The sequence below is a fragment of the Rana temporaria genome, chromosome 6 (assembly GCF_905171775.1).
Source record: "Rana temporaria chromosome 6, aRanTem1.1, whole genome shotgun sequence".
Taxonomy (NCBI): Eukaryota; Metazoa; Chordata; class Amphibia; order Anura; family Ranidae; genus Rana; species Rana temporaria.
Genome location: NC_053494.1, coordinates 4,168,800 through 4,193,699, shown reverse-complemented (window position 1 = coordinate 4,193,699; position 24,900 = coordinate 4,168,800). Strand labels below are relative to the sequence as shown.

At 41.9% G+C, this 24,900-nt stretch overlaps 1 protein-coding gene across 1 annotated transcript; it reads left to right on the top strand.

The window, feature by feature from the left end:
- On the top strand, window positions 1-22,460 carry LOC120942917. Its single transcript, XM_040355869.1, has 4 exons — window positions 1-624; window positions 17,023-17,146; window positions 18,658-18,731; window positions 21,797-22,460. Exons 1-4 carry the CDS (start codon window positions 309-311, stop codon window positions 22,321-22,323), a joined length of 1,041 nt encoding a protein of 346 aa, XP_040211803.1. The 5' UTR covers window positions 1-308; the 3' UTR covers window positions 22,324-22,460.
- The last annotated feature ends 2,440 nt before the right edge of the window (window positions 22,461-24,900 follow it).

The window sequence follows — 24,900 nt, the reverse complement described above, 5'->3', positions numbered from 1 at the left end:
GCCTGTTTTTCTTGAGTTGCCGGTGGTACTTTGCATATTATTGCTGCTCTTTGTCCTCTTTTATTGAGTATCGCAGCTACTAGTCCTCCTTCTCTCAGCAGGATACGAATCTACTTGTAGTTGTTAGTTACAAGATATTGAAGACTTCCCTAATCTTACACATTCCCTCAGTGCAAGCTTTGAAGATTCCTTTAATGCTCTGGGTAATAAACATTGGACTGCTGAACTTTTCCTGGTGTTCACAATATTTCACTCAGCTTCAGTAAAGCCGCATCGACCACCAACTCTACCAAGACGGAGACGCGACTATGAGCCACGCCGAGCTCAGAGACCTCATTGGAAGATTTTCTTTTCAGAAATGTAGGCGAGGAGGCCAAGGATTCAGGCGAGTTCTTCTGCAACTTTTTGGCTTCCTGGGTCACGGAAAATCCTCCTTTATAAATACCTGCAAGTATGTGTGGGAAGACGCGGGGTACAGCAACATCGCCAAGGCGTCTGATGATGACGAGGGCCACACCATGGTGAGAATTACCTATCCGCTTACGCAGACCATCACCCTTGTTGACAATCGGGGATTCTGCAAAATGGGAAGTTATGAGACTGGGGAAATTTTTGCTCAGCTTGGTAAGTTTACAAAACGAAATAGCTGTATGGGAAATGTGTTACAAAAATTGTATGGGCCAGATTCACAGAAAAAGTACGCCGGAGTATCTGCTGATACTCCGGCGTACTTTCAAATTTGCCGCGTCGTATCTTTATTTGTAATTCACAAACAAAGATACAACGGCATTTGGCTAAGATCCGACAGGCGTACGGCTTCGTACGCCTTCGGATCTTAGGAGACAATACTTCTGCGGCCGCTGGGTGGAGATCGCGTCGTTTTCCGCGTCGGGTATGCTAATTAGCTGTTTACGGCGATCCACGAAGGTACGCGCGTTCGTCGCATTCTCTTACGTCGTCGCTAGTCGGCTTTTCGCGTCGCAAAGTTGCGGCTGCTATTTAGGTGGTGTAACAATAGACAGCCCATGTTAAAGTATGGCCGTCGTTCCCGTGTCGAATTTCAAATTTTTTTTTTTTTTTGCGTAAGTTGTCCGGGAATACGAAAGTACGTTACGCACGTCGCAGTTCAAAACATTACGTCGGGGCACGGCGGGAATTTCAAAACGGAGCATGCGCAGTACGTCCGGCACGGGAGCCTAATTTAAATGGTCCCTGCCCCATTTGAATTAGGCGGGATTGCGCCGGACGGCTTTACGCTACGCCGCCGCAAGTTTACACGCAAGTGCTTTGTGAATCAAGCACTTACGATGAAAACTTGCGGCGGAGTAACGTAAAGGACATACGTTACGCCGCCGTAATTTTTCGTAAATCTGGCCCTATGTTTTTAGGGTAACTTCCATAACTAGATAGTGGGACACATTTCGGGGTTTTGTAGCTTGTTGGTAGTGCAAAATATTGAGTTTACTCCAAGACAGAAGTACGAGGGCTTTTCCTGCCCACTTTTATTCAAAGAAAGCAGAAGTTCACAAATGTATAGCTTCTCACATAAGGCGTTCTCATCATCAATACAACAGAGAATAATAGTCAAGCCTCCTGGTTCTCTTTGCAGCTCTACTGCTCAGTCCTCCTGCCTTGGTCCTCCAGACCATCTGGCATAAGGTGACCAGATTTTTTAAATGAAATCCAGGGGCCATATTTTTTTTACTACCGTGTTTCCCGGAAAGTAAGTGAAAAATAGAAAATAGAGGGCGCTAGGCCCATACAAATAATTGTATATTGCCGTGAACCAATCCAATGGGATTGGCAATTTAATTAACAATCTCTAATAAATAATTAAATAAAAATATATAAATAAATAATATACTAAAGTCCCATATATTGCAGACAGCGCTGCACATTCGCAAACAAAGTGAAAAGTTCCAATGTGATCAATGTGAATATATAAATCTTCAAAAATATAAAGGAAATTGTTGCAGTCCAATATGTTCGTTTGTGATTTTCTTTAAAAGGAGAGAAAGTGCCACCACCGCTCTATATAACTTCAATTCCACCCAAGGTGCTTGAGTTTAAATTGCTCTTACCAGAGCTAGTTGACCAGTTTAATGAAAAAGTGGTCAAACTAGCTTTTGCAGGATTGTGCCTGCGCACATAGGGATATAGACAACCAATAGACAGATCCAGGAGCTCCACATGGGATACGTTATGCAAGAGAAGAAAGCCAGGAAAGCCAATAGCGTAATAACGTTTATTAAAAGTATTAAAAAACACATAAAAACAGCCAAATGGCCTCTTACTTCCAAGGGTGCCCACCCGGCACTGAGGCTGCGGACTTGTCACCGACAAAAATGCGGTTTCAATTGTGGGATTCCGAAAGGGGGAGGAAGCCGCCGCTGTCTCGCCACCTATTGATCCTTACCGACACTCCACAGCGCAGGGGGGACGTCACGTGACCAGGTCTGCCTCCGACGTACGTTTCGTTATCCTAACGTCATCAGGGGGGCGTACCTGGTCACTAAAGCATCATGGTATATGTAGTCTAAAGCGAGCCGGTCATTGGTCAAAAACAAATTCAATTTTGGATTCAGCCTCGGTGCCGCGATCGCATACACAGATAAACAGTACACTTATAAACAGGTTCTACATTTGGGATTCTATAATTAAAGGTACATTTTGCATATAGATTTATAAAAAAACTCATAGAGCCCCGCAATTTGAACCCAAAAGGACACAGCACGGAAAAAAGCAAGGTTTAAACTGAACCGCTCCTCTCGCATCCCTCCGGATGTGCACAGTCATTATATTATTTCAGATGGGATAAAAAAACTTGCAATAAATTGATCAAAACATTTTTTAGAATAAATCATGGCCTATATAGGGCAAGAGATAATATATGAGTCCTATACAACCATAGATATGGACGTTATCAACAAGTAGAATAAGTGCACAAAGATATAGAAACAAGGGGGAACCTAAGCAAAGAGACTTCCCTTGACTCCCTCTGGGAGTGCATCTTACATCCAGCTTCCCACTATAAATCCAATATTAACTTATAAAAATAAAAATAAAATTTCCAACCTAGGGAAATTTGTGATACAAGATGATCACATATTCTTGATAAATATGTGAATAAATAAAAAATATATATATGTGTAGAAAAAATACAAAATTTAGCAAACATTTAATTAGAACATTATAAAAATATATATTGGATATATGGTGATGAAACAGAGAATTAGATCTTAAAAAAATTCTCGGATTGTATTAGGCTAGAAAATATAGGGTTAGTCATCAGTCAAAAAACAGTTGAGATCAAGTTCAACGTTTAGTCCTGATGGTTGCATGGTACGTAATTTGTGTACCCATTTCATTTCGTTTTGAGAAACACTCCTCAGCATGTGTGTACCTCGCCAGTTTCTATCAATTTTGTCTATACCATAAAATGTGCAAAGACTAGGATTACTATCATGATGGCTGGCGAAATGTCTAGACACACTGTGGTTAGGAAAACTGTTTTTTATATTCTTTAGATGTTCATTAATACGGATCTTTAATTGGCGTGTGGTTCTTCCCACGTACTGTAAATTACATGGGCATTCGATCACGTATGTGACGTGATCAGATCCACAGGTGATAAGGGGTTTGATTTTAAACGATTCCCCCGTCACATTTGATCTAAACTCCGTTTTTTTCTTTTTATCACCAGAATTACGTGTAGTTCTACAGGCCTTGCATCTTGTGCAATGATGGAAACCTGATCCATCCAAGAAAGTAACCAACTTCCTTGGTGGATCAGGAACATTGGGAGCAATTTTGTTCCTCAAGCCTGGAGCTCTTTTGTAAATAAATTTTGGCACTTCTGGGATGGATGTGATGAGATCTCTATCCTTTCTCAAAATGTGCCAATGGCGTTTAAAAACTGATTCAACCTGGCGATATTGCCTATGAAACCCAGAAATGAAAGGTACTTCGTTTTTATACTCTTTCTTTGGTTTAGGAACCAACAGTGATTGTCTGTCCAGAACTGCCACTTGGTCATAAGCTTGTTTTAATGTTGCTTCAGAGTACCCTTTCTCTAAAAATCTAGTGGTCAGAAGCTTGGCCTGTGTCTCAAAATCTTCTGCAATATCACAATTTCGTTTTAGCCTCATAAATTGTCCTTTAGGGACTGCCCCTATCCAAGATGGATGGTGGCAACTGTGGGTGGGTACAAACCCATTCCTATCTGTAGGCTTGAAATAAGTAAGCGTTATAAATTTAGAGCCCTTCTTTTTAATCGTGAGATCCAAATAGTTTACAGAGGACATACTGGTTTCGGCTACAAACGTGAGGCCATACTTGTTTTTGTTCATCTGCGTTATAAAGATCTTTAAATCCTCTTCAGGACCCTCCCAAAAGAGGACAATGTCATCGATATATCGCTTATAGAATTTCAATGACTTGGGTCGATTTGCAAAAATTGTTTCGTGTTCCCACTTATTTAAAACAACATTCGCAACGCTAGGTGCATATCGTGCACCCATGGCTACACCACCAACCTGATTATAAAACTGATTATTTGCCCAAAAATAATTATTTTTCATCGCTAATTCAAGTCCTCTTATTAAATAATTGGTTTGTGCCTTTTTAAGCTTAGAAAACTTGTTTAGAGCCCATCGAAGAGCAACCAAAGCATCAGTATGTCTGATATTAGTGTAGAGTGATTCGATATCCACCGTTACCATAATCGTTTGCTCTGTTGCTGGTAAGGTTTGAAGTACCAATATCAAATCTCTACTATCTTTTAAGTATGATGGACTCTGTGAAACCAGTGGCTTGAAGAAGCCATCAAGGTACTCTCCTAGCCGAGAGAACAGGGAACCTATCCCACTGATTATGGGTCTACCTGGGGGATTCACCTTATTCTTATGGATCTTAGGTAGAGTATATAGGACTGGAATCCTGGGCGCATGCAAAACAATGTAATCAGCTTCTTTAGGGTTTAGAATACCTCTTTCGAGTCCCTCATTAGCCCAGACAATCAACAAATTGCTGAGCCTCAATGTGGGATCGCACCCAAGAAGCTGATACGTTTTCCTATCATCTAATTGATTTTGCATTTCTTGATAGTAATATTCTTTTTTGAGAATCACGAGGCCACCGCCCTTATCAGCCGGTCTAACCACGATATTTTTGTTACTTTCTATTGTTTTTATGGCTTCTCTGAAGTGTTTTGAGGAGTTGGAAGGCACAACTTTTAAGTCACGTATATCATCTTGGACTAAAGTCCGAAAGACTTCGATATAGTGATTTGAACCTCGATGCGGATTAAAGACAGACTGATTCCTCAGACTACTATGGATAAATTTTTCTGGGCTTTTGGGTCTAGATTCCTGGAGATTATTTGCAAAGTGTTTTTTAATATTAAGTTTCCTAATGTGTTTCTCTATATCGATATAGACTTCAAATTTGTCGATATCTTTATTTGGTGCAAACTTCAATCCCTGTTGGAGAACTTCTAATTCTGAGTTAGAAAATTCTACTTCTGCCAAATTAAAAATCCCCTCACTTATTCTAGCCTTTTTCTTTTTCTCTCTCCCTCTTCCTCGTCGTCCTCTCTTTCTGAATATTCTTTTTGGGGAAGGGGGGATCTGGGGGGGATACGATACGTATCCTTCCACCCCCTCCCATCTCCCCCCCCCTGGTGCTGATTGTAATAAGGTGCAGGTCGACCTCGAAAATTACCCCTATGGCCCCCCCGAGGGGGTCTGGGTGGATACTGTGGACGATAAGGTTCATAGTAATAATGATCCGGACCTCTATCATCAAGGGGGCCGAATCTATTATAGGTATCTATTGACTGAGGATAAGGATGACCATAGGCATTAGGAGGAGGATAGGTAGAGGGTTTGTAGTAAGGGGTCGATGGTTTGGAATTATTTTTGATAGCTGATTTTTTTGGGGTGCTGGATATTTGTACTTTTTTCTTTTCTACATTTTTAGTAGGCTGGGAGGGAAGCTCTCCATCTAGACTGATCTCATGAGAATCACTTACTCTGAGAGTGTCTTGCCATTTATAGACCTTGTTCTCTTCAAAATCTTTTACATCCCTCTGATATTTCTTTAGTTTTTTAATTTTAATTTCACTGTCATATTTAGATAAGTGTACTTGTAAAAGTTTAGATTTTTCCAAATATTCACTATTGGCAACAAATGGCTCCATTTTTTTCTTAAGGTCTGCGATTTTAGAATCCAGAAGTACGTTTTTGGCTTTACGTCTCCGGACCATAAGCTGCATGAGCTTCTGTTCGCAGGCATTGAAAAATTGGTACCATTCTTCTAATGATTGTAAACTGTCATTCCCATCATTGGGACCGACATCCCATCTAAGGCGCCTGGGGGTGAGATTTTTGCTTATATATAATTCAAACGAAGCAATGTCCCACCAAACTCTGATCTGTTTCTCCATATCAAATTGTAATTCTTTAAAACCCTTTTCTAGATCAATATTGGGACTTGGGGTTTCTTGAAAGATTTCTTCTAAATTAATATGGCGTTCTCTCATAAAATTGAAAACGTCCATGGCTGCGTGAAGATAAGGTACAAAAATGAAAAATTCTTGAGACCTAGTAATGTGTAAAGTGAGAAATTCCGCGCCTAAACATTAAGTTAATAGATAATATAAGCTGCTCCTCATAAACAATAAAAATTGTAAATATGTGAAAAATAGAAAATAGAGGGCGCTAGGCCCATACAAATAATTGTATATTGCCGTGAACCAATCCAATGGGATTGGCAATTTAATTAACAATCTCTAATAAATAATTAAATAAAAATATATAAATAAATAATATACTAAAGTCCCATATATTGCAGACAGCGCTGCACATTCGCAAACAAAGTGAAAAGTTCCAATGTGATCAATGTGAATATATAAATCTTCAAAAATATAAAGGAAATTGTTGCAGTCCAATATGTTCGTTTGTGATTTTCTTTAAAAGGAGAGAAAGTGCCACCACCGCTCTATATAACTTCAATTCCACCCAAGGTGCTTGAGTTTAAATTGCTCTTACCAGAGCTAGTTGACCAGTTTAATGAAAAAGTGGTCAAACTAGCTTTTGCAGGATTGTGCCTGCGCACATAGGGATATAGACAACCAATAGACAGATCCAGGAGCTCCACATGGGATACGTTATGCAAGAGAAGAAAGCCAGGAAAGCCAATAGCGTAATAACGTTTATTAAAAGTATTAAAAAACACATAAAAACAGCCAAATGGCCTCTTACTTCCAAGGGTGCCCACCCGGCACTGAGGCTGCGGACTTGTCACCGACAAAAATGCGGTTTCAATTGTGGGATTCCGAAAGGGGGAGGAAGCCGCCGCTGTCTCGCCACCTATTGATCCTTACCGACACTCCACAGCGCAGGGGGGACGTCACGTGACCAGGTCTGCCTCCGACGTACGTTTCGTTATCCTAACGTCATCAGGGGGGCGTACCTGGTCACTAAAGCATCATGGTATATGTAGTCTAAAGCGAGCCGGTCATTGGTCAAAAACAAATTCAATTTTGGATTCAGCCTCGGTGCCGCGATCGCATACACAGATAAACAGTACACTTATAAACAGGTTCTACATTTGGGATTCTATAATTAAAGGTACATTTTGCATATAGATTTATAAAAAAACTCATAGAGCCCCGCAATTTGAACCCAAAAGGACACAGCACGGAAAAAAGCAAGGTTTAAACTGAACCGCTCCTCTCGCATCCCTCCGGATGTGCACAGTCATTATATTATTTCAGATGGGATAAAAAAACTTGCAATAAATTGATCAAAACATTTTTTAGAATAAATCATGGCCTATATAGGGCAAGAGATAATATATGAGTCCTATACAACCATAGATATGGACGTTATCAACAAGTAGAATAAGTGCACAAAGATATAGAAACAAGGGGGAACCTAAGCAAAGAGACTTCCCTTGACTCCCTCTGGGAGTGCATCTTACATCCAGCTTCCCACTATAAATCCAATATTAACTTATAAAAATAAAAATAAAATTTCCAACCTAGGGAAATTTGTGATACAAGATGATCACATATTCTTGATAAATATGTGAATAAATAAAAAATATATATATGTGTAGAAAAAATACAAAATTTAGCAAACATTTAATTAGAACATTATAAAAATATATATTGGATATATGGTGATGAAACAGAGAATTAGATCTTAAAAAAATTCTCGGATTGTATTAGGCTAGAAAATATAGGGTTAGTCATCAGTCAAAAAACAGTTGAGATCAAGTTCAACGTTTAGTCCTGATGGTTGCATGGTACGTAATTTGTGTACCCATTTCATTTCGTTTTGAGAAACACTCCTCAGCATGTGTGTACCTCGCCAGTTTCTATCAATTTTGTCTATACCATAAAATGTGCAAAGACTAGGATTACTATCATGATGGCTGGCGAAATGTCTAGACACACTGTGGTTAGGAAAACTGTTTTTTATATTCTTTAGATGTTCATTAATACGGATCTTTAATTGGCGTGTGGTTCTTCCCACGTACTGTAAATTACATGGGCATTCGATCACGTATGTGACGTGATCAGATCCACAGGTGATAAGGGGTTTGATTTTAAACGATTCCCCCGTCACATTTGATCTAAACTCCGTTTTTTTCTTTTTATCACCAGAATTACGTGTAGTTCTACAGGCCTTGCATCTTGTGCAATGATGGAAACCTGATCCATCCAAGAAAGTAACCAACTTCCTTGGTGGATCAGGAACATTGGGAGCAATTTTGTTCCTCAAGCCTGGAGCTCTTTTGTAAATAAATTTTGGCACTTCTGGGATGGATGTGATGAGATCTCTATCCTTTCTCAAAATGTGCCAATGGCGTTTAAAAACTGATTCAACCTGGCGATATTGCCTATGAAACCCAGAAATGAAAGGTACTTCGTTTTTATACTCTTTCTTTGGTTTAGGAACCAACAGTGATTGTCTGTCCAGAACTGCCACTTGGTCATAAGCTTGTTTTAATGTTGCTTCAGAGTACCCTTTCTCTAAAAATCTAGTGGTCAGAAGCTTGGCCTGTGTCTCAAAATCTTCTGCAATATCACAATTTCGTTTTAGCCTCATAAATTGTCCTTTAGGGACTGCCCCTATCCAAGATGGATGGTGGCAACTGTGGGTGGGTACAAACCCATTCCTATCTGTAGGCTTGAAATAAGTAAGCGTTATAAATTTAGAGCCCTTCTTTTTAATCGTGAGATCCAAATAGTTTACAGAGGACATACTGGTTTCGGCTACAAACGTGAGGCCATACTTGTTTTTGTTCATCTGCGTTATAAAGATCTTTAAATCCTCTTCAGGACCCTCCCAAAAGAGGACAATGTCATCGATATATCGCTTATAGAATTTCAATGACTTGGGTCCAGCACCCCAAAAAAATCAGCTATCAAAAATAATTCCAAACCATCGACCCCTTACTACAAACCCTCTACCTATCCTCCTCCTAATGCCTATGGTCATCCTTATCCTCAGTCAATAGATACCTATAATAGATTCGGCCCCCTTGATGATAGAGGTCCGGATCATTATTACTATGAACCTTATCGTCCACAGTATCCACCCAGACCCCCTCGGGGGGGCCATAGGGGTAATTTTCGAGGTCGACCTGCACCTTATTACAATCAGCACCAGGGGGGGGGAGATGGGAGGGGGTGGAAGGATACGTATCGTATCCCCCCCAGATCCCCCCTTCCCCAAAAAGAATATTCAGAAAGAGAGGACGACGAGGAAGAGGGAGAGAGAAAAAGAAAAAGGCTAGAATAAGTGAGGGGATTTTTAATTTGGCAGAAGTAGAATTTTCTAACTCAGAATTAGAAGTTCTCCAACAGGGATTGAAGTTTGCACCAAATAAAGATATCGACAAATTTGAAGTCTATATCGATATAGAGAAACACATTAGGAAACTTAATATTAAAAAACACTTTGCAAATAATCTCCAGGAATCTAGACCCAAAAGCCCAGAAAAATTTATCCATAGTAGTCTGAGGAATCAGTCTGTCTTTAATCCGCATCGAGGTTCAAATCACTATATCGAAGTCTTTCGGACTTTAGTCCAAGATGATATACGTGACTTAAAAGTTGTGCCTTCCAACTCCTCAAAACACTTCAGAGAAGCCATAAAAACAATAGAAAGTAACAAAAATATCGTGGTTAGACCGGCTGATAAGGGCGGTGGCCTCGTGATTCTCAAAAAAGAATATTACTATCAAGAAATGCAAAATCAATTAGATGATAGGAAAACGTATCAGCTTCTTGGGTGCGATCCCACATTGAGGCTCAGCAATTTGTTGATTGTCTGGGCTAATGAGGGACTCGAAAGAGGTATTCTAAACCCTAAAGAAGCTGATTACATTGTTTTGCATGCGCCCAGGATTCCAGTCCTATATACTCTACCTAAGATCCATAAGAATAAGGTGAATCCCCCAGGTAGACCCATAATCAGTGGGATAGGTTCCCTGTTCTCTCGGCTAGGAGAGTACCTTGATGGCTTCTTCAAGCCACTGGTTTCACAGAGTCCATCATACTTAAAAGATAGTAGAGATTTGATATTGGTACTTCAAACCTTACCAGCAACAGAGCAAACGATTATGGTAACGGTGGATATCGAATCACTCTACACTAATATCAGACATACTGATGCTTTGGTTGCTCTTCGATGGGCTCTAAACAAGTTTTCTAAGCTTAAAAAGGCACAAACCAATTATTTAATAAGAGGACTTGAATTAGCGATGAAAAATAATTATTTTTGGGCAAATAATCAGTTTTATAATCAGGTTGGTGGTGTAGCCATGGGTGCACGATATGCACCTAGTGTTGCGAATGTTGTTTTAAATAAGTGGGAACACGAAACAATTTTTGCAAATCGACCCAAGTCATTGAAATTCTATAAGCGATATATCGATGACATTGTCCTCTTTTGGGAGGGTCCTGAAGAGGATTTAAAGATCTTTATAACGCAGATGAACAAAAACAAGTATGGCCTCACGTTTGTAGCCGAAACCAGTATGTCCTCTGTAAACTATTTGGATCTCACGATTAAAAAGAAGGGCTCTAAATTTATAACGCTTACTTATTTCAAGCCTACAGATAGGAATGGGTTTGTACCCACCCACAGTTGCCACCATCCATCTTGGATAGGGGCAGTCCCTAAAGGACAATTTATGAGGCTAAAACGAAATTGTGATATTGCAGAAGATTTTGAGACACAGGCCAAGCTTCTGACCACTAGATTTTTAGAGAAAGGGTACTCTGAAGCAACATTAAAACAAGCTTATGACCAAGTGGCAGTTCTGGACAGACAATCACTGTTGGTTCCTAAACCAAAGAAAGAGTATAAAAACGAAGTACCTTTCATTTCTGGGTTTCATAGGCAATATCGCCAGGTTGAATCAGTTTTTAAACGCCATTGGCACATTTTGAGAAAGGATAGAGATCTCATCACATCCATCCCAGAAGTGCCAAAATTTATTTACAAAAGAGCTCCAGGCTTGAGGAACAAAATTGCTCCCAATGTTCCTGATCCACCAAGGAAGTTGGTTACTTTCTTGGATGGATCAGGTTTCCATCATTGCACAAGATGCAAGGCCTGTAGAACTACACGTAATTCTGGTGATAAAAAGAAAAAAACGGAGTTTAGATCAAATGTGACGGGGGAATCGTTTAAAATCAAACCCCTTATCACCTGTGGATCTGATCACGTCACATACGTGATCGAATGCCCATGTAATTTACAGTACGTGGGAAGAACCACACGCCAATTAAAGATCCGTATTAATGAACATCTAAAGAATATAAAAAACAGTTTTCCTAACCACAGTGTGTCTAGACATTTCGCCAGCCATCATGATAGTAATCCTAGTCTTTGCACATTTTATGGTATAGACAAAATTGATAGAAACTGGCGAGGTACACACATGCTGAGGAGTGTTTCTCAAAACGAAATGAAATGGGTACACAAATTACGTACCATGCAACCATCAGGACTAAACGTTGAACTTGATCTCAACTGTTTTTTGACTGATGACTAACCCTATATTTTCTAGCCTAATACAATCCGAGAATTTTTTTAAGATCTAATTCTCTGTTTCATCACCATATATCCAATATATATTTTTATAATGTTCTAATTAAATGTTTGCTAAATTTTGTATTTTTTCTACACATATATATATTTTTTATTTATTCACATATTTATCAAGAATATGTGATCATCTTGTATCACAAATTTCCCTAGGTTGGAAATTTTATTTTTATTTTTATAAGTTAATATTGGATTTATAGTGGGAAGCTGGATGTAAGATGCACTCCCAGAGGGAGTCAAGGGAAGTCTCTTTGCTTAGGTTCCCCCTTGTTTCTATATCTTTGTGCACTTATTCTACTTGTTGATAACGTCCATATCTATGGTTGTATAGGACTCATATATTATCTCTTGCCCTATATAGGCCATGATTTATTCTAAAAAATGTTTTGATCAATTTATTGCAAGTTTTTTTATCCCATCTGAAATAATATAATGACTGTGCACATCCGGAGGGATGCGAGAGGAGCGGTTCAGTTTAAACCTTGCTTTTTTCCGTGCTGTGTCCTTTTGGGTTCAAATTGCGGGGCTCTATGAGTTTTTTTATAAATCTATATGCAAAATGTACCTTTAATTATAGAATCCCAAATGTAGAACCTGTTTATAAGTGTACTGTTTATCTGTGTATGCGATCGCGGCACCGAGGCTGAATCCAAAATTGAATTTGTTTTTGACCAATGACCGGCTCGCTTTAGACTACATATACCATGATGCTTTAGTGACCAGGTACGCCCCCCTGATGACGTTAGGATAACGAAACGTACGTCGGAGGCAGACCTGGTCACGTGACGTCCCCCCTGCGCTGTGGAGTGTCGGTAAGGATCAATAGGTGGCGAGACAGCGGCGGCTTCCTCCCCCTTTCGGAATCCCACAATTGAAACCGCATTTTTGTCGGTGACAAGTCCGCAGCCTCAGTGCCGGGTGGGCACCCTTGGAAGTAAGAGGCCATTTGGCTGTTTTTATGTGTTTTTTAATACTTTTAATAAACGTTATTACGCTATTGGCTTTCCTGGCTTTCTTCTCTTGCATAACGTATCCCATGTGGAGCTCCTGGATCTGTCTATTGGTTGTCTATATCCCTATGTGCGCAGGCACAATCCTGCAAAAGCTAGTTTGACCACTTTTTCATTAAACTGGTCAACTAGCTCTGGTAAGAGCAATTTAAACTCAAGCACCTTGGGTGGAATTGAAGTTATATAGAGCGGTGGTGGCACTTTCTCTCCTTTTAAAGAAAATCACAAACGAACATATTGGACTGCAACAATTTCCTTTATATTTTTGAAGATTTATATATTCACATTGATCACATTGGAACTTTTCACTTTGTTTGTGAATGTGCAGCGCTGTCTGCAATATATGGGACTTTAGTATATTATTTATTTATATATTTTTATTTAATTATTTATTAGAGATTGTTAATTAAATTGCCAATCCCATTGGATTGGTTCACGGCAATATACAATTATTTGTATGGGCCTAGCGCCCTCTATTTTCTATTTTTCACATATTTACAATTTTTATTGTTTATGAGGAGCAGCTTATATTATCTATTAACTTAATGTTTAGGCGCGGAATTTCTCACTTTTCCCGGAAAGTAAGACCGGGTCTTATATTAATTTTGTCCACAAATAACACACTAGGGCTTACTTTCGGGGTAGGGCTTATTTATTTACGGAGTGTACAAATTTTAGAAAGATTCTGTGTCCCCCTGTCACCCCCCCCCCCCAACTGTCAGGTCAGGAGTCATTACGGTATTTTGAGAAAGACATCTCGGCACTGTATAAGGTGCAGTACCATAGAAAATACATTTTACCATAGGGTATACAGCTTCCTGGTGTACCGGTATTCACCTGCTCTTCTTTCGTCATCCGGGAGGAGAGAGTGAGAGAGAAGAGATCCCGCTGACGTCAGTGTGCTCCGCGGGATCGGGCTGAAGACGTCAGGCGGGAGGAGAGAAGGAGAGAGAAGAGCCGAGGCCACCTGTCATCGGCTCGCTCCGTGCAGTAAGAAGGGACGGGCTGAAGATGTCAGGGGGGAGGAGAGGAGGAACGAGAAGAGCCGGCCCGCTGCTTACAGTAAAGAGGGATGTGATGCAGACGAGGCGAGAAAAAGTGTGACAACGCTGAAGGTTGGCCTAGGCAGGAAAGGAGTGAAAGTGTCCAGTATTGAAGTATTTAAAAGTCCCTCATTATTCCCCCAAGCCTTAAGCCTCCTACACACGGTCGGATTTTCAGCGGAGAAAGCATAGGGCTTTTGTCCGAAGGGCGTTAGCCATGAACTTGTCTGGTATACAAACAGCAAACAATTGTCGGGCAACAAACACAAAACTAGGTGGTTTTTCAGCTCTTTAGCGCCACCCATTGGGCAACTTCTGCTAAGGTTGTGTTATGGTGAGAATTGCTTCTGAGCATGCGTGTTTGTACTTTGTATTTTTGTCCGAAGAACTTCTGTACACAGGATCGGATAATCAGACAACACACATTTGTTGTCGGAAAATTTTAAAGCATGCCATCCAACATTTTTTTGGGGCGGAAACTCCGACAATTGTCCGATGGAGCGTACAAACAGTCGGATTTTCCGACAACAGCCTGTCATCACACAATTCCCGTCGGAAAATCCGATCGTGTGTACAAGGCTTTAGGCCGGGTTCACACCTATGCGAATTGAGTGCGGCTTAAACCGCATCCAATACGCAGAACATTTCTAAATACATTTAGCCAGATTCAGGTAGGGCGGCACATCTTTGAGGCAGCGTATTTACGCTACGCCGCCGTAAGTCAGAGAGGCAAGTGCTGTATTCACAAAGCACTTGCCTCCTAAGTTACGGCGGCGTAGCGTAAATGGGGCCGGCGTAAGAGCGCCTAATTCAAATGAGGATGGGGGGCCTGTTTTATGTAAATTACTTGTGACCCGATGTGATTGACGTTTTTTACGAACAGCGCATGCGCCGTCCGTGTACATATCCCAGTGTGCATTGCTTCAAAGTACGCCGCAAGGACGTATTGGTTTCGACGTGAACGTAAATTACGTCCAGCCCCATTCACGGACGAGTTACGCAAATGACGTAACATTTTCAAATTTCGACGCGGGAACGACGGCCATACTTAACATTGGCTACGCCACCTAGGGGGCAGCTTTATCTTTACGCCGGCATACCTCTTACGGAAACGGTGTATCTTTACTGCGATGGCGCACGTACGTTCGTGATTTGGCGTATCTAGTCATTTGCATATTCTACGCCGAACTCAACGGAAGCGCCACCTAGCGGCCAGTGGAAATATTGCACCCTAGGATACGACGGCGCAGGCCGTCGTATCTTAGCTAGGTTTAAGTGTATCTCAGTTTGAGCATACACTTAAACTTACGACGGCTTAGATTCCGAGTTACGTCGGCGTATCTACTGATACGCCGGCGTAACTCTTTGTGAATCCAGCTAATTGTTTTTAATGAGGCTGGTTCACATATGTGCGATGCATTCGCACTGCGCATTGCCGAAAAAACGTGTGCTTATTTTAGGCATTGCGGTGCGGCTCAGGTGCGAATTCAGGCCCATTATCTTCTATGGGTGTGCAGCTGATTCGCAGATGTGTTCATTTCTCTTCAGGATTTGTCTCATTCAGCTCAATACACTTCCCCCCTCCCCCTCCCCTCTCCCAGCTAATCTGCAGCTAAAACGGAGATGATCTGCTGAACACTTCTCTTATCTCTCTGCAGAGATAAGAGAGCTGACATTTGCACCGCACAAGTGTGAATCCGGCCTAACACTTACTGCACAGCCAACCCTCAAAGTCTCTCCGCTGGGCCCATCCATCCGTGGGAACCGAAGTCTACATTAATTTCTCAACAAGGCAAGTAAATGTAAAGCCTCGTACACATGACCGGTTTTCTCGGCAGGAAAACTGCCAGGAGAGCGTTTGACTGGGAATCCCGGGCCGTGTGTATGCTCTCTAGCAGTTTTTGCCATCCGGAAAACAGATGGGAATCCCGACGGGAAAATAGAGAACCTGCTCTCTATTTTCTCGTCGGGTATCCCGGGCAGAGTGTTTCCTGCCCTGTATGGGTTAAAAACCGCCCATGTGCGGTAGCATACAAGGTTAGTGTGGGGTGTAGCAAGATGGCGGCGACGGCATTGACTGTGACGAGACTCCGGTTTATCGTCGTCGATGACATCACCGCATTCTTGTCATTCAAAAGAACGGCAGGATTTTTTTGTGCCCGTGTGTATACACGGCTTTTCAAGTCAAGCCTGCCAGGAATCCCGTCGGGAATACCAAGGTTTTTTTCCCGACAGGATTCCCGGTTGTGTGTACTGGGCTTATGCCGCGTACACACCATCACTTTATGTGATGAAAAAAAACGACACTTTCTGTGAAGTAAAAAATGACGTTTTTGAAACTTCAATTTTCAAAGACGAAGTTGCCTACACACCATCGTTTTTCTCACAATGTTCTTGCAAAGTGAGGTTACGTTCACCACGTTTTTCCATTGAAGCTCGCTTCATAAGTAGCTTCTGGGCATGCGTGGATGAAAAAACGTCTTAGAAAACGACGTTTTTTGCTACACACGGTCAATTTCTGTGAAGTAAAAAGTGCACTTTTGAAAAACGACACATAAAATTGAAGCATGCTTCAATTTTTTTTGGTCGTTTTTTACAAGACATAAAACGACGTTTTCCCCCACACACAGTCAATTAAAGTGACGTTTTTAAAAACGTCATTTTTTTTCATCACATAAAGTGATGGTGTGTACGCGGCATTAGACTTGGGGAAAGTGCCAAAAGGAAGGTGGGAGGAACCTGCACCTTGACCTTCCTTCAAAACATAAATATTATTATCTAGTGAAATATAAGGAGATAAGATTAATCCGGTGCGTGACGCCTCTCTCTCCATCTTGTAGGGAATCTTCTTCCCCTGGACACCCCGGTGGAGTGGAATGAAGGATTCGGACTTGCAAACAGAATTGTGAAAGCTGAAAATTTGGTGAAAGTATCAGATTTTATAGTTCCGATATTCGTATACAGGTGAGACCGATAAAAAGAGGGAGGTAATTGAAAGTGACCAACCAGGTCAGGAGTGATTTCTGATTTAAGTAAAATCCATTCTTCTAGGCTGATACAAAAAATATAGGATTTAAAGAGACCCTGTCATAACTTATTAAAACATTATTTTTGAATAAAGATTACATGACTAAAATATATATATATATATATAACAATACAATATAAATTCAGGGTAAGGTAGGGTGGGGCTTTGAGTGTGCCCTCGTGGAGTATAAATAATGATTTATAACATACCGTATTTATCGGCGTATACCGCACACTTTTTTGCCCTGAAAATCAGGACAAAATCGTGGGTGCGCGATATACGGCGATACCCGCTTCCCACGCCGAGTTTGAACCACTGCGCCGGCATATACTGAACGCAGTACACTCGGGTATAGTCGAGCAGGCTCGGCTTCTCTCGCGGTCACGTCCTGGACGTACAGGACGCACATTTTTTTACAGGAATGCGGGTCCACTTTAGGGGTGCACGCTATATGCCAGAGCACGCAATACCCCGATAAATACGGTAGTTTAAAAAGAATATAGAAAAACTTTATTTGCCATCCATGGATGTTGATTTTAAAATCTATTGCAATCCAAGAATTTACTATTTCCTGGGTCCAGGGTGTGCAGGTCCTGGTATGAAGTGTCAGAGATGTGGCCTACGCGTTTCACGGGAACTCCCGCATCGTCAGGGCCTCAAAAATAATGAAAAAATGGTATCTGCAATTTGCTGCTGGTGAACAGTGGTGGACATTGTGACAGACCCAACTGGGACAGATATAATTGCCAAGGGGCTCAAGCAAGTACACATTTTCACAGCCTCCCCCTTTATTTAACTAATGAACAAATACAAATAATTATTTAGTAGGTGTTGATTAACAGCTAGAGAGAAGTGAGCCATGTCCAAGTCTATGTGACAGTGGCATGGGGACTTGGTAGCCATCTGGCCATCCATCTAGTATAAATGGACCCTTAAACCACAGAAGGTCCTAGTACACAAACAGTGAGTCTGCCCCCTGTGTGTGTGCCATAGGTTATACCTGAGTCTACCAATGAGTTACATATATAAATATGTATGTATACATGTATTGGAGATATGTTGTGTTCTTTTTATTCATGCTTATTAAGACCCCATTCACACCTGAGCGTTTTGTAGCTTGAAGGCTGAAGGGGAAAAAATCTATTATTCTCTATGGAGATGGTTCACATCTCCACTCCAAAAAACGCCTGAAGCCAGAAGTTCAAAAACGCCTGAAGCTCAAACAAGTTCTGGGACTTTTTTTTAGGCGGATTTGGGCGTTTTTCTGCTTTTAACATTGGTGACCCTAGACCTGTCCAAAATCGCGGTAAAAAACCGCAGTAAAAAATTCAACAAAAATCGCTGCAAAACGCGGTAAAAAACGCCGCAAAAAATGCAGAAAATGCTACGCTCAGGTGTGAATGCAGCCTTAATGCTCAATGTGCTCCATAATACTCTTTATGTGCAGTGCGAAGAAAGGAATATGCGCAGAAGACGAGAACGAGTTGTTGGAGCTGATTGTCACAGCCAGAGATCTCACAGGTAATACGCCATACAATAACTAACTTCTAGGGGTTCAAAAATCTATGGGGGGGGGGTGCCTCCAAAGAATGGAACCTCTATACTCTTAGTTAAGCCATCAAATATCCACCGCCCAATGTTTAAAGCCTTATTTTTATACTTATACTTGATTAGCAGGAACACAAGATCTCTCTCTTCCTGTCTGACAGAACGACGATCTGCCTTGATTACATAAACAGACCGCCTTTCTGCCTCTCTTACAAACTACTGGCAAATGCCGGGGGCCATCGTGGCCACCGGGCCTGCTGATTGGCTCCCAATGAGTTCAATCACAGCAGGATCATGGCTCTAGCGGTGCACATGCGTGCCCCAGAGCCTACAATAGGAATCATGTACAGGTACGTGATTTTGCACTTGAGGACCACAGTAAATATCTGTGGGGTGGTCCTTAAGTGGTGAAGGGTTCTCCAGGAACTTCCGCTAGGAAGAATTATTCCTACAGTTCATGATGCATTAGCATGATTCATAAGTTGAAAAATATTTTATATAAAATATGAAGTAATAAGGTGTGTAGCATCCTCCTAGTGTAGATTAGTCTGCTAGGTAAATTTAGTTTGGCTCCCCTGTAGTCAGTGGAGCAGGGGTTGATTATTTAGGGCTGCTCAGTGTTTCACAGGTTGCTGCTCTGTTACTTCCCCCTGTCTTCTAGAAGATTCTAAGAACATAGTGGGATGAAGGAAGGAGCATGCAGCCTGATTAATTCTGACACTCTCGCCCAGAGGTCTCCAAACTGTGGCCCTCCAGTTGTTCAGGAACTACATTTCCCATCATGCCTAGTCATGTCTTTGATTGCTAGAGTTTTACAATGCCTCATGGGACATGTAGTTCCACAACAACTGGAGGGCCGTAGTTTGGAGATCTCTGCAGCCGATCCATGGGAAAGTGTGCCCAGTAGATGATAAGGGAGCTCATAAATACACGTGAACAGTAATTTTGGATCCAGTCCTGCAAGAAGAGACCCCCGTGCAGGAGTTCTGCCCCAGAAGAAGTCCTGATGAAGACACAGAGGTCCCAGCTAGTGTAGGTTTAGCTGGGGAAGCTATTTCCAGATCTGTGTCCTAGGATCAGGTCAGGTCTGAAGAAGCTCACTGAAGAGAGCCAGGATAAAGTTGGTGGGAAAGAGTCCAGCTGTCCAATAGTGGTGTGGGTCTGCATCTCCCTCACTAGGAAGAGCCTGGTGGTTATGGTCAGGAGGCAATCTATGATCCTGTGAGTAGATTCCCCAGTGCCGAGGAATAATGACCATGTGTAGGTGTTTTACTCTGGAAGGAGTACAGGTCACCAGCAGCATACAGATTCTTGCAGTCTAGTGGGGTAGCCAATGTTCCTTACCTCTATCCAATATCATAGCTCCCAATAAAAACACTAAAAAAGAAACCCCTAGACCAGTGATGGCGAACCTCGGCACCCCAGATGTTTTGGAACTACATTTCCCAGGACGCTCATGCACTCTGCAGTGTAGGTGAGCATCATGGGAAATGTAGTTCCAAAATATCTGGGGTGCCGAGGTTCGCCATCACTGCCCTAGACTGTTCTTTGAAGCCAGTGGAAAAAATGAAAATGGAGTGTACCTGGATGTGTGATCTCGAATGCCGCGTACACACAAACAGAATTTCTGACAACAAGCTTGATGGGAGATTGTTGTCGGAAACTCCGACCGTGTGTAGGCTCCATCGAACTTTTGATGTGGGAATTTTCGACAAGCAAAATTTGAGAGCTGTTTCTCAAATTTTCCGACAACAAAATCTGTTCGTGTAGACAATTCCGACGCACAAAATTCCATGCATGCTCTGAATCAAGTACGAGACGGGATCGCTCGGTCTGGTAAAACTAGCGTTCGTAATGGAGATAGCACATTTGTCGCGCTGTAACGGACTGAAAAGCATGAGGCTGAAAAGCGCAAATCGTCTCTCACCAAACTTCTACTGACACGACTGGTATTGAACTTTCCTTTTCTAGTGTCGTCGTACGTCTTGTATGTCACCGCGTTCTTGGCGATCAGAATTTCCGACAACATTTCCGACAACCGTGTGTAGTTTTGAGCCAACATCCGTCGAAAAAAATCCACGGTTTTGTTATCGGAATGTCCGATCGTCTGTACGCGAGTATAAATAGGACCAGGTTCACCAGCGGCTCCATACGGGGGGTGGTACAGGTGTATGTAGCATATTTGACACACAGGGAAAATCATTTTGGGCCAGATCCACAAAGAACTTACGCCTATTGATACGCCGCGTAAGTTCTACGATGCCCCGTTGTATCTTTGTTTTGTATGCACAAAACAAGATACAACTGAATGAGGGCTCGATCCGACTGACGTACGTCTTAGTACGCCGTCGGATCTTAGGTGCATATTTAGGCTGGCCGCTAGGTGGCGCTTCCGTAGATTTACGCGAGGAATATGTAAATTAGTTAGATTCGCCGATTCACAAACGTACGTCTGCCCAGCGCATTTTTTTACGTTGTTTGCGTAAGGCTTTTTTCGGCGTAACGTTACCCGTGGGTCTATGAAGCGTACGCAATGTTAAGTATGGACGTCGGGACAGCGTCGAATTTTCCGTTGTTTACGTTGTTTGCGTAAATCGTTCGCGAATAGGGCTTTGCGTAAATTACGTTCATGTCGAAAGCATTGACTATTTGCAACGTGATTTGGAGCATGCGCACTGGGATACCCCCACAGACGGCGCATGCACCGTTTAAAAAAAACTTCATTTACGTGGGGTCAAGATGTATTAACATAAAACACGCCCAAATATTAGCCATTTGAATTTCGCGCCCTTACGCCGACACATTTACACTACGCCGCCGTAACTTACGGCGCAAATTCTTTCTGGATACGGAAAATACGCTCTAAGTTACGGCGGCGTAGTGTATCTGAGATACGCTACGCCTGCCTAAAGATAGGCAGATCTTTGTGGATCTAGGCCTTTGTTACCAACCCCCCTACAAAATTTATTTTAGTTTTATCCTTGCAATAAGTAACAATCGTATGAGATATGATAATAACCAGTTCCTGTTTTATCCAGGGGTGTACCCAATCGTTGTTCTTACTTATAAATCCAGTGCAAAGACTAACCATGTGATAAGGAAATTCAAGACACTTGGAGTGGAGAGGATATTTGCCTTGGAAAATTATTCCCTCGAAGACCATAGAAAGTCGGCGTCAAAACACGAGGAAGTCCTGAGTTTCCTCTGTGAGGTTATTAAAGATGTGGAGTTCCAGGTGAGCCAGCCACGGGACCCCGAGGAGGAGATGACGGAGCGGAAGGCCTTTGTTCTTCGATATATTCACCACAACGATCTGAAGTTCCAGTTCCAGCATACAGAGATAGAGGCCCTCAGGGAACAGAGCAAGCTGGAGGACGAGCTGAGGCACCAGAGAGAACAACACGAGCAGAAGATCCAGGAGGATGAAAGAAAGCATAAAGAGGACATGAGGAGGCTGGAGGAAGAGTTCCAGAAATTACATGAGCAGCCTCAATCCTACAAACCTTCAACCTATAAAGATTCCAAATCCAAAAGGAGGTTTTCTAGGAAGTCATGGGAAGATTGAACAACGCCGACCATTCCAGTATTCAATAACACTAAAGTATTTTTATTTTTAAACCCAAGATGGGTACGCTAAAACTAAACAGTGGGGAAAAAAGTGCATGTGAAACAAAAATGCACTTATGGTGTGTCTCTGGTCCATCCCCCTGGGAAACAATCAGGTGTAATGCACACTCTAGCCAAAAGGCCCAGGGGACCCCTGTCCTCATGATCAGCGGAGTACTAGGTGAGGGGCTCTCCTGAAGGGAGACCACCTAAGAAAGGGTAAGAAGGAACCCAATGGCCACTCATCCTCCCCCTAGACTTTCAGACTTGAAGAGAAAAAAATAAATGAATACATATGCAAAAAATAAATAAAAGGTACCAGTGCATGTGGATTGGCTGGGCCTTGCTGCCTGGCAACAAAAATTACCACCTCACATAGGGTTGCCACCTTTTCTTCAAGCCAAACCCGAACACTTTAGCGGCACAGGGCACGTTTTTTCCCGTAGTATACACAATCGGATAATAAAAGACCTGGGGCACCTTCGGGTGCCTCAAGGACAGTGGTATTGCAGCTTGCTGCGGCAAACAGTGGGTGTGGCCAAACTGCTCTTGCTGACATCGTGGCTCCCCCTCAGTGATGCCAAACCTGCCCCCAGACAGCGGCCCGCATCTCCCGAATGGCAACAGATTTTTGTGTGACTACCTCAGTTACTTGGGGAGCCACAGCCCAGTCTAAATAACAAACAAACAAGATCCCAAACCCGAACTGTCCGGGTGAATCTAGGACAGGTGGCAACCCTAACCTCACACTTACCGGCAATTCCAAACTGTCAAAATAGAAATGTAAAAAAAGAAAAATTGTTCCTATTTAGGCCCTTATTATTTCCTTGGTTTACCTTAACCAGCCCTAATTATGTTCTTTACCTTCACCCCTTAGCTGATATTTTCCTGCTGTTTCTTTATATTTTATTTTTCTAACAATTCATAATTAACTTTTTTTTATCTGTATTCATTTTATTCCATTATTTTTTGTTGAACAAGAACAAAAAAAATAAAAAACAGCCTTTACGTAGTTTGTAAATAACTTTGCATTAGGTTGTACCAGTCATAATTTTAGTGTCATTTTTAAACAGGACACATTTTAGAATAAAATGTATACTTTATATCTACAGTCAATTTTTTGAGCTATCACTTCACAATTATGTGACACTTTGTGTTGGTCTATCACAAAAAATCCCAATAAAATACATTTACATTTTTGGTTGTAACATGACAAAATGCGGAACATTTCAAGGGGTATGAATACTTTTCAAGGCACTGTATGTATATATATATTTTTTTTTTCAATAAATTGTACTAAAAATAAAATAATTTTAACCCATGCATGTCAACTTTGACATGTGTTAGCAACACCCTAGAGAATAAAATGGCGGTTGTTGCAATACTTTCTGTCACACCATATTTGTGCAACAGTCTTACAAGCACACTTTTTTTGGAAAAAAATACACGTTTTTGAATAAAAAAAAAAGACAACAGTAAAGTTTTTTTTTACATTGTGAAAGATAATGTTACGCCGAGTAAATTGATACCCAACACGTCATGCTTCAAAATTGTGCCCGCTCGTGGAATGGCGACAAACTTTTACCTTTAAAAATCTCCATAGGTGACATTTAAAAAAATCTACAGGTTGCATGTTTTGAGTTACAGAAGAGGTCCAGGACTAGAATTATTGCTCTCGCTCTATCGATCGCGGCGATACCTCACTTGTGTGGTTTGAACACCATTTTCATATGCGGGCGCTGCTCACGTATGCGTTCGCTTCTACACGCAAGCTCGTCGGGATGGGGCGCGTTTACATTTTTTTTTTTATCATTTATTTTACCTTTTATTTTTTACACTGTTCTTTGAAAAAAAAATGTTGTCACTTTTATTCCTATTACAAGGAATGTAAACATCCCTTGTAATAGAAAAAAAAACATGACAGGTCCTCTTAAATATGAGATCTGTGGGTCAAAAAGACAGCAGATCCCATATTTGGACTAAAATTCAAAGTAAATAAATAAATGTCCCTTTAGGAGCTACAGTGGGTGTAGCCGATTTTGTGTTTCCAGCGCGATGTGATCGCGCTGGAAACCGGCGATACAAGGCTGTGCTCCTCGCGCTCGCCGCCCCATGAGATGCCGCGCATCCATAGGAATCCATTGTGGGTGGCGAGCGGGAGGAGCGACATAGCTCAGCGCTCGCTCCCGGCGACGGGGATCGCGGGTGTCAATCTCACCGTTAGCAGAGGCGAGATTGACACAATATCGGTGGCAGGTACAGTATGGGCGAAAGCAACGTTTTGACGTCGCTTCCGCCCTGCTATGGTATGGAGACGGGTGGGGGCCATCTTCCCCTCACTCATCTCCATACCAAGCGGGAGAGAGGACCCGATCGCCTCCGCCGTTACCGATGGCTCCAGTAAGCGCACGGGAGAGTGGCGGGAGGGGGGGCCCCGCCGCAGAGACCACCATTACCAGAAACTGGACCTCCCGCTGAAGAAGAGGATATCTGGGTTATGGCAGCTGGCTCATATATGCGACCCCATGGAAGAAGA